The sequence below is a fragment of the Enhydra lutris genome, unplaced genomic scaffold, assembly GCF_002288905.1.
Source record: "Enhydra lutris kenyoni isolate GAN:26980312 unplaced genomic scaffold, ASM228890v2 scaffoldscaffold15, whole genome shotgun sequence".
Classification (NCBI taxonomy): domain Eukaryota; kingdom Metazoa; phylum Chordata; class Mammalia; order Carnivora; family Mustelidae; genus Enhydra; species Enhydra lutris.
The window spans coordinates 32,263,115-32,274,313 of NW_019154099.1; the positions used below are offsets into that span (position 1 = coordinate 32,263,115).

Genomic DNA, 11,199 nt, shown 5'->3' on the forward strand with positions numbered 1-11,199 from the left:
TTAAACGCCCATCAAGGACTGGTGAAATAAATGGTAGCATATCCAGACAATGACCCACCACACAAAATACCACGTAGCTATCAAGTCAAAGGAGGTGCATCATTGCTACACATTCAGGCACGCATGGCAAGAGCTCCAGAACGTGTGGTTCAAAGAAGAACGTGGGGCACGGGGCAGGTATAATTCCTGCTGAACAGGAAAAAAAGGAGGAATTATATTGATTATATATAGAATGTCTCTGTAACAACACACCAATGGTTCCCCCTGGGGAGAAAAGCCCCTCCAGGGGTTACTGGAGGAGGGAGACTCACTTGTTATGATATACAAAAATTACATTGCTCAAAGTTTCCACATAAACTTTCCAAAAACAAAATTGTTTATGTGTGTATTTGTACATAAACACACACGCTTTCAGAACAAAAGCTATCTAGAGGAAGTACAGGCAAAAGCAAAGAGGAAGGGCGAAGCCCGGCTCCCTCTCCACGAGCCACTCCTGGCTTCCGGTGCCACAGCCCAGCAGACCAGGCTGCTGCCCCCGCCTGCTGCTTGGCTGATTTCTCGGTCTGGAAGGCTCTGTGCTCTCTTTCAAGAGGAGGGTCACCACTGATAGAGGCGAAGCAGGGGAGAGACCCTATCATAAAAATGCAGATACTCTCCCAACATTCTGTGGAAATTTATCTTCACAAATTGTACTTTTAATTAAGGCATGTCTCAAAGTTTCTATTTCTTTTTCCCTACAAACTTTTTTCTTTTTTTTTTTTTTTTTTTTTTTTGAGAGAGAGAGAGAGTGCAATTATGAGCCAGGAGGGACAGACAGAGAGAAAGAGAGAGAATCTTAGGCAGGCTCCATGCCCAGCATGGATCCCAACACAGGGCTTGATATCAAGACCCAGAGATCATGACCTGAGCTGAAATCAGGAGTGAGACACTTAACTGAACCACCCCTACAAACTTTAAAAGGCAACTTTCCCTTCATTCCCCACGTTCGAAATAATTGGCATGTGCTGCTAAGACTGAGGTCAAAGAAAATGGGAAGGACTCTTCCTCCACCCTGAGTAACAACCCACCTTAACAGGCATTCAACAAACAATAAACTGGGGCAGAAGCCTGTTCACTCCTGGCCAAGCTGGCCAGTTACACAGTGAGGAGTTCTGAGGGCCCAATGTTCATCAACAGCCCCACAACATGGGAAGCATTCATTCCCAGTACTTAACCCCTTAAATGAAATCAGACCACTGTTCAAGCCAATCCATACACAGGAGCCAAAAGGAATAATTAAAGGAGTGAATGTTTTATTCTTTAGTGTTTAATAGAATACATAACAAGTCACATAATCAATGATTCATTACTTCACACACAGGGAGGAAAACAGTATCGAGTAGGTCTCTTATACAACTGGTTGCAAACAGGGAAAACAAAAATCTCTAGAGCATTTAGACGGTTGAAGAAATTCTCACTTAAAGTTTGGGCACGTCTCAATTGTCTTTTTTAAAATACAGAGGGATTTTTTTTTTCTTGGCTTTCTGTTTCATGAGGAAAGTCTGATAATCGTTAATTTTTTTTTCTTTTCCCCTTCTATTCTGAGAAAATGGCTCAGTGATACATATCACTTAGCATGTAATGTTTTCAACAATTGCATAATCCCAGAGAGCTCTGTGGGAATCTTACATTGTTTGGCAGTTAAGAGTTTTTCAGATGTAGGGAAAAATTTAAACAACATATAATTTAGGTCTTCAAAATTAACACCCACAATGGACGTTTTAAACTTTTGTCATTAAATGTCACTAATGATGTGTAAGTGGTCACAAACAAATTATCATCATTTGTGTTCAATAGTAATGGTAAAATTCACCTGCCTATAAAGTCACAAACACAGCTGTAAAATACTTTACATTACCATTAATGTTCACATACCTCAAAATACATTTAAAATACAAAATAACTTGGCGGGGGGGGAACCCACAAAATGTATAAAGTGACAAGAATTCTTGGTCACATATTCATCTTCCTACCACACAAGATTAAACTCTAATGTAAATTAGTCTGCTTGGATTTCTTCCATCTAAGTTTCAAAGGCCCCAGTAGAGAATCTAAATCTTCAAATTCAAAGATCTTTAAGATTTTATTGTCCACAATTGTGACAAAGAAAAATTAACTTCAACATAACTTGTTTCTGGCTCTAGGAAACCCTGTACCAGGTACTATAGCCACTGAAAACCCAAGAGTATTTTATTTATTCTCAAGAGACAGACTTAGGTAATCTAAGAAAACTAATTCAGTTTTTTAAATGAGTTATCATAAGGAAAAAACAAAAGAAATTCCGAAGGATTTACTCTAAGTTTACAATAAAAAATATTCAGTCTACTATTTTAGAAATTTAAGTCAATTGAATAAGGTACTTATGATTGAGACTATAAAAGAAATTCTTACAGAATTCAACCCCTCCAGTCAATACTTTTCTAAATACGTGCACTAAAATTTAGCATTTTTCATGTGGAGTACAAAATGTTTGGAATATTAGAATTTACCATAATTTAAAAAGTAAAAAATTACCAAAGCTTCACCTTACATGGCTTCAATGTAATGACATTCCATGGAAAATTCCAATAAAAATTGGGATATGTTAGAGAATTGCCAGTTGCCCATTTTTGTCTGAGAATTCAGATTGTGCATTTCCTCAGAGAAGCAACAGGCCCCATATATGGATCTGGTTTGAAAGAGAAGACAATTTTGGCTAGTTTCACAAATTTTCACTTTGCTATCAATGCCAAAAAAAAAAAAAAAAAAACAAAAAAAAACCAAACAACCAACAACAAAAAAAAAAAAAAAAAAAGGAAAGAAAGAAAGAAAAGAAAAAAAAGCAGCAGCAGCACAAGAATAAAAACAGTACGAAAGGGGAAAAAAAGTTTCCAAAAATTTCCAAGTCTCACACCTCTAAGGAATATTTTCCACAACACACTACAATCTGAAAAATTAGACTGAATATGGTTCATGGTCTACATGTACTTAAAAAATAGGCAACTTATCCAACTCCTGGTGCAAAAGCACTGGACGAGGTACCTGTGTCTCTAACCACCACTGCCAACTATCTTTTTTTTTTTTTTAAATAAAATTTGTTAAATCCCATGTCACTCACTTGTACTTATGAACCAGACGGTCATTAAAGCCATTACATAGGTAAATGCAGGCTATACTGGGTCAGTTTCATGCAGTCATAATTATGTGAAGAATTTATGACATTCTCCTGGGTTATCTGAATGGTATCTTTGGAGGGCTTACTGGTAAGGACCCTCAATATCCCATCCAAGATCAGAGGTGACAAGTAACACTCCAGCCCACTTTGTAGATCACAAAGGGTCCTTCTGTGGCCCACAGTACAGGGAAGAGAAGGGACCCAAAAGCACCCATGCTAAGTCACCTAGCCACAGTAATCTAAGCCACCCAGCAAAGAATGAGTTTCCTACCCAGCCTTCACTTTGGGCTAAAAGTAGAATATTTGCATTTTTCGACTGCCAACCTTAGAGGGAACAGTCATTCCTAGGAAAAGAAGTCAGTTTATGATCTCTGATCATTTAAATTCCCAGTCTTTGACATAATGCAAAGGGAGGGGAGCATTGCTGGGCAGCCAGAATGTGTGGGAAAGTAAAATCCATGTGCCCAAAGAAGCAGAATAGTTCAACTCAAAGATTTACAACATAAAATTCATTAAGACTTGAGTGGCACAAACAAAACTTTAGCACTGTCCCATAACTCCTGGAATTGTGCAGATTTAACAGAGAAAATCAGAATCCCGGAGTCTTGCCTCCTCTCAGTGGCTTTGAACTGTCCTAAGATGTTCTCACATATGTGTTGTTCGTCAAACAATCTAACAGAACACCACATAGGGTGAAGAAATCTGTGATGCTCTTTTGTCCAGAAAGCAACTTTGCTAAATCATTTCAGGCTTGAAAGAGATAAGCTCTGTTGTACTACCTACTCTGAGAACACACCCAACATACACGCAAACACAACTTCCTGGATTTCTACTTCCATTTCCCTTACAATTACAGTCTTTATATACCAACCTAACTTTACCTTCCTAAAAATGTAAGTCCAATGAAAAGACCTCAAATCTGTTTACCAATTAAAAAAAAAAAAAGAATTAGTGGGTTAAAAATACAGGTACCTTCTTTTTAAGTGGACAGTTAACTGACATATTATTAGTACCTAATTAATAGCCAAGGAAAAAAGTATGGAGCAAACTCAGTTTTATAATCAGGTATTTTTTCCTAACCCAGTGTCCCCAGAGACAAGGATCTAAGAAACTCATGAAAACAGGTTGCTTTAGTATATACACCATCTGATGCATGTTACTGGGGGTAAATATAGGAAATTACTTAGCATTAGTAAATGAATTAAAAAACTAAATGATTCGTGTAAAATGTTTATATATGGTATATACAGGTTGGATCACATGAGTTGTAAGAATAAAACTGTTCCAATTCTTAGAATCTGTTACGGACATAGTAAGATACAGTACAAGATTCATTTTTAAAAAGAAGAAAAAATAGCACTAATTTGAACACTGAAAACGACTCTTACAAAATCTTTAAAAACATACTTCAGAGAAACTGCTGTAACTCATGAAAAAGGAAAGGCTTCTCTGTCATCACAGAATATCCAAAGGAGCCTCACAGCATGAAAAGACAAGGATTCACTTCCCTTCACCTAAGGTGTAGATAGAATATGCGGTGGGGATTTATTCCATGTTAGAGTAAAGGTATAAGGCAACCAGGTCTCCTTCTGTTTCTCTTGCATTTACCTAAAAACACGATTTTATTGCTGAGCCCACTTGTAAGCCTTTGTTTTTTGTTTTTGCCTTTGTTTACAAACGTTTCATTGTATAGCTATGTACAGATGGGCGGCCCTGGGTGCTTCTGTCTCTCTGCAGCTCTGTCACCCAAAGAGATTCCACCTTAATTTCAGACCATCTGCAGGAAGAATTGGCATTTTCAGGTTTTCGGGGTTTGCCCAGAAGTCAACATTGGCTGGGCTTGAAGAAAATAAGGATTTTTAAGAAGAGATCTTAAGTTTAAGTAACCAAACAGATTTTGCTCGTTAATAGATCTTAAAATCAGGATTTATAATCAACAAGAAAATAAAGTTCAGAAAAAAGCTAAACTGAAGTTCAAAAACTACTGGGTAACTCTTTGGTTAGGTTATGTAAGTATCAGCAACTTCTAAGTTTAGGACTCAAAACAGTTCAATAAACTGCCAGATAAGAGTAGATCTGTTACTAATCTTTACAAAATGCTTTGCATGTTTGTGTGTACTATTTTTTTAAATGTGCGTGTACTCAAACGGATGGCACAAACTTCCAACTTTCAAATGATAAATGAATGTGTCTGCTGCTCCCTTCCCACCCCTTCACCCCTCCTTCCTCCCTCCCATTCCCACCCCCCACCCCCCCCCCCCCCCCCCACCCCCGCCGTCTTACAAGCTAAGGTCCTACTGCCATTCACTGCAAGAATACGGGCTTTCCTAATACCCACGACGTGCATTATGGCTACCCAGCTCCGTTTACGGTCACAGCCAGGTGGCTTCCGGCAGTGCTGGGTGACCTGGGCTGTCTCGCCCTTGCAGGCGTCAGCACTCTTGCTCCCTCTCGCCGGTAAAGGCAGCCACGTCGACCTGTCCAACTAAGGGAAGCGGGCGCTGGAGCCAAGGAGAAAGGATGCCTCCCCACGCAGGAGAGTAACTTTCTACAAGTTTAAGCCACAGGCGAAGACTTTTCATTGTGCACGGAAAAGATATGATCCTTCATTGTGCCAGCACTAGATTCTTTTCCTACTTCTACCTATTAACTTGTCAAAACTTTATTTTGTAGTCTCTGTCTCCACGGGATCCTAATTCCAGGTCGAGTCTTCCATCCAGCTCTCTAAAACTCTACCTTTAAAGAGGGTCACAAAGGCTACGTAATGACCTTTGAAAACACTAACTAGTCCCAGTGTTACCAATTCTGATCTCTCGAGCCGCGAAAGAGTCAAAAAGGCTTGGGATTTCAGGGAATCGTCTACACACTGGACAGAGTCCCATCAGGTTCTGAACAATTCTGGCATTCCCAGGTACTTGGTGACTTTGTGGCCACACTGCCTCATTAGATCCAGACTGAAGGACAATCCAGGGGAGGGGTGGTTTGAGTCAGGGGGGCAGAGGAAGCACTGGAAGGGGTACATCTGGGCTCTCTCGGTTAGCGGGGTCCAAAGAAGACGAAGAAGCCGAGAGGATTTGCGGCTGCAGGTTCTCAAGTGGGGCGTGAGTGGGCCTGGCCCAGCTACTAAACGTGGGAGACAGGGGAACGGAAAGGCGTGGGGTAGGAGCAGGAAGGTGGGGGATGGGAGCGCTGGAGTCGCGAGGGGGTCTGGGGAGCTCACTCCCGGCAGAAGACGTACTCCGTGTAGCTGGTCCAGATCTTGTCCTCGCTCTGGTCGGTGCTGCTGGCGAAGGCGCAGGTGCCCGTGGAACTGCACGCCACCATGTGGAAGCCCGACTCGGACAGCTTGTCGAAGGCCTGCTCCAGGAAGTTGAACTTGAGGTAATAGCGCGAAGTGTAGCGCTCGGGAGGCCGGTCCGGGTCCCGGCTCTCATTCAGGGTGTCGCCGAACACCTCCTTGGCCAGCGACGTCTTGCCGCACACCGTGATGCGTGCCACTCGCCGGAACTTGGCGTCTGCCTGCGCGTCCCGCCCGATAGTGTAGGAGCCGCGGTAGCCGATGGTGATGTAGCCCGAGCGCCGGCTGCCGTCCAGCGACTGGGACGGCGTGAGCAGCGGGCCCGCCGCACCCCCGGACGGGCTGCGGCTAGCCAGCTCCAGCGTGGGCGACGGCGCCCCGGCAGACGAGCCCTCTTGCTGCTCGGGCTCCGCGTAGCCGAGCGGCAGCAGCTCGTCGCCCAGCGAGCCCTCCTTCTGCACCCCGCGCCGCGAGTGCGGAGGCGGCGGCCCGGGGCCGGGCTGCTGGGGCGCCCCGAGGCGGCGCACGAGCTCGGGCAGCTCGAAGTACTCGGCCTCGCGCTGCAGCCGGCTGCGCTCGGGGAAATAGTCGGGCAGCACGAGCTGCAAGTCCCGCAGGTAATCCAGGATGTAGCGGAAGAGGAAGCCGTCTCGGTCCAGAAAGAAGCGGCCTTTGCTGTCCCGGGCCAGCTCCTGCGGCTGCTGCTGCGTGAACATGCGCCAGAGCAGCGAGTCGGGCACCGACACCACGGTGCAGCGCCGGGTCACATACACCTGGCCCCCCACGTTCAGCTCCACGATATCGGGGAAGAGCGGCGGCTCCGCCGAGGAGGACGAGGAGCCGCTGCCACCCCCGCCGCCGCCCCCGTTGGGTAATCCACGTGTGCTGTCCGCTAGAGCCATGGCAAAGAGGGGGGCGGTCTGGGGTGGTGGCAGGGAACAGGGCTGCGCACCGAAGCTGCCGCCGCCTTTGCCGGACTCTGGCTCAGCCCTGCGCTCCGGCCGCCGCAGCCGCCTGGAGCCGCGCAGAGCCCAGCGGTGCGAGCGCGCTGCTGTGCGCCCCCGAGGACCGCGGTGCGCTCGGCCCGCCTCACCCGCGCCCTCCAGGCGAGTGCCGGGTCTCGGCCGGCGAGCGGCTTAAGTAGAGCCGCCAGCTCCGGCGCCGCGGCGCGCAGGAGGCGTGGGCGGCGGTGGAGCGGCGGAGCCTTGCTCCCCCGGGCGGGAGGGGGCGCCGGCGGAGCCAGGAATCGATTTGCATCCTAAACGCTGACGCCGCGCCCGGCTGCTGGCTCCACCCCGGCTCGCGCGCGTCGGGGACGACCCGACTCCCCCGCCACCCCACCTCCACCTCGCCGGGCCCGCGCTCCAGCCCTTCACGCTCCCGCCCAACTTTGTTCCCCTGCAAAACGGATGGAGCTTGGGACCGGCCGCTTCGAAGGACCAGCTTCCTTCGGAGGGGCAGTCACGGCGCCCTCTCCCCTCCTAACCTCGCCTGGGAGGAGGACGTGAACTTTCCGGCTCCCCCCGCCCGGGCAGTCCAAGTGCGTGGCCGTCTCGGCCCGGCCGCCTCCGGAACTGGCCACTTTAAACCTCGGAGCTGTGGCGCTGCCCTAGTCGGATGTTGTGTTCCCGAAAGTTCTCAAGAGAGGCCAGAAAGCTGGAGGGACGAAGGGGCCGCCCCAGGCCCGAGGCAGCCAGATACTACTGACGTTAACGAGTAGTCTCGGAAAAGCCGAGAAACAGAAAACTAACCTCGCTCTCCAGCCGTAGAAAACTCTCCGACAGTTTCTTTCATGGCTGAGGAGGCAAACTCTGGTTGAGAGACCTCAAGGTGGGAGGAAATGAGCTGCTGTGGCTCCCGGAGAAGTCGGGTGCGCTCGAGGAGTGACTTCGTGGCGCGTTGCCGAAGGTGGAGGACGAGGCCTCCTCCCGTGGCGCCTTCGAGGCTAGGCTGCCGGCGTGGTGAGGCCGAAGGAACCGCGGAGCCTCCCGGTCCCATTCAGCCTTCGCTGAATCTCGCGGTAAAATAAGCAGGTTTTGCAGATCTAACGTAATTTGTAAAAACCACCTTTCCGCCTCTGCGTGTTTCTCCTCTCAAAGGTCCAGGTGCACCGCGGTCATTCCAGGCGGTCCTCTGAAGGTTGCCTCTAGTCTCAGGGCCCCTGTACTTGTGGAGGCCCCTCTGGATCCCACCTGGTGCCTCAATCCTCCCTCCTCGCATTCACCTGGCGCGCTGCAGCCCGGAGGACTCCTCCTCCCGCACCTCGCCAGCCCTTCCCTGGCTTCGCAGGCCGCAGGCCGAGGAGCCCTCTGGATTGCGCCTTCCACGTGCCAGCCCAGCCAGGCCCAACACATTCAGAAATTTCATATTGGTGATGATCTGATCCTGACTTCGGAAAATAAGAGCGCTACTGAGCACTAAAGAACGAGGACAGAAGAGAGGGCGGAGGGAGGATGTTAAGAAATCCCCATGTCAATGAATAGTTCTGCACCGCCCTTTGCCAAGGCCCTATAGTGAAGAATGCAAGGTTGAAATAAGATCCAAAGTGCTTTCCGCGCAGCCCAGCAGGCAAAGGGTCAGAAGTCTGAGCGGTTGTCAGATCAGTTTGAAGTACATATCGTCAGTCAGGATAAATCAGGGCAGATCTTTGTTCTCCATAATAATGTTTCCCCTTGTTGTAACTACCCAATGAACTTTACAGTCTTCTCACGGATAAGTGTCATTTTTTACTTTGAAATGTTTATGTCTGTTGAACAATTATCTCATTCGTGTCAGAGTGCTGAAATACGATCCAGCCCCAAACTAGCTCACTTAATTGCAAGTACAGATTTTGATACTGAATATATTTGACTGCTCTTTTTTGTTGGTTCTTTTGAATAAATAATAGATGACACAAAAAGTTCCAAGTTCTGAAGCTGAATTTCTAGATGGTTGTGCTACTATTTGGTATATCAGTGTCACAAGACTGACAAAACCAGTCTCTTTTCTATAAACCCCAGAAAGGCCTTCTTTCTGTATATACTTTTTTGTATCATTACTTTGTTCATTGTACCAGCAGATCCTTTCAGTTCCCCCTTAAAATACGTCCAGACTACCAAGTCCTTCCCTGCCCACAATCACCACCCTGGACCAAGCCACCCACCATCTCTTACCTGGATTATTGCATTGGTCTGCTAACTGCACTCCCCTTTGCCCCCTAAAATATTTATATTTTTATTTAATATTTTATCACCAGAACAAAAGGAGGGATCCTATTATAACCTAAATCAGATCATGTCTCTGTGCCCAAAGCCTCCCAGTGGCTTCCCACTTGACTAAAGAATAAAAACCAAATTCCTTTCATTGGCCTACAAGACTCTACAGGATTCATGGCACCTGGGTTGCTCAGTGGGTTAAAGCCTCTGCCTTCGGCTCAGGTCATGATCTCAGGGTCCTGGGATCAAGTCCTGCATCGGGCTCCCTGCTGGGTGGGGAGCCTGCTTCCCTTCCTCGATCTCTGCCTGCCTCTCTGCCTGCTTGTGATCTCTCTCTGTCAAATAAATAAATAAAATCTTTAAAAAAAAAAAAAAAAAAAAGACACTACAGGATCAGAGCTGCCCCCTAGCACCTCTCCACCCATCTGCTGCCACTTGACCAGGAGCTTGCTGGCTTTAGCCACCTTAGCCCCCACCCCCCCCCCCCCACCCCCATTTGCTCAGGACCTTTGCACTTCCTATCCCCTTTGCTAAAAGACATACCCTCCCCCACCTTATCTTCCTCACCTTATTCAGAGGCCTACCTCCTCACCTTCTTCAAAACTCTACAGCCAGACCTTCCCTTGATCACTTTATTTAATACAGCACAGCCCCACCCAAGCAGCTTCCCCTTCTCTGTTTTGTTTCCCTGAATTAGAATGCAAACAGAGAGTTTAGGGAGTTTGCTTGATTCATAACCACATCCCCAGTGCCTAGAACAGGAGTGGTATATAATAGTCATTCAAAGAGTATCTGCTGCTCACTGGCTCATTTGACCAATATACATTAAGGGCCCTCTACTGTGTTCTAGGTAGCTTGTTAAAAAAACAATCTCTGCCTTCTTGGAGCTTACACTATGGTGAGGATGAGAGATAATAAGTATGTAGATAAGTAAGTTCACTTTAGGTAGAGATAAATGTCATGAATACAATTGTGAAAAGAGATAGTATCTTCACTGTCAGCCCCTCTACTTTGTATAGACTGGCGGGGAGGGCCTCTCCATGAAAGTGACATTTGAGCTGAATAACAAGAGAGAGAGAACCATGGGAAGTTCTGGAGGCAGAGCGTTCAAGGCAGAGGGCAAAGCTAGTTAAAGGCATCTAGGTAAGGAATGAGTTTGGTACAGTTCACAGTAGAAGTTTATCTATGGTTATCATCTGCTTGTATCTTGTGAATCTTCAAAGTACCCTTGAAGAGATGAGTATCAGCTCAATCGTGAGAGATACTGCTTGCCTGCACACCAGCAGCATGCTACTTTTGGTCTATACGGCGGACATAACCCATTCATCCACCTCAAGCAAGTCCTACTGCAGGAAGCCACTGGGATTTCCTTACAGAAGTCTAGGTTGTGCATGAGAGGCATGATAATGAATGGCACAGGTGATCTGAGACTGAAGGAATATTTTCTGGTCAATTTGGTATGTTCTATTTCTTGTCTGTTGGTTAGTATCATGAAATTCAAGAGGAAGTGTGAT

General features: G+C 46.8%; 1 protein-coding gene across 1 annotated transcript; it reads right to left on the reverse strand.

The window, feature by feature from the left end:
* Positions 1-5,468: 5,468 nt before the first annotated feature.
* On the reverse strand, positions 5,469-7,670 carry LOC111147030 (potassium channel tetramerization domain containing 12). The gene has a single exon (XM_022502883.1). The coding sequence runs from the start codon at positions 7,391-7,393 to the stop codon at positions 6,410-6,412; it is 984 nt and encodes a 327-aa protein (XP_022358591.1). The 5' UTR covers positions 7,394-7,670; the 3' UTR covers positions 5,469-6,409.
* Positions 7,671-11,199: the final 3,529 nt, after the last annotated feature.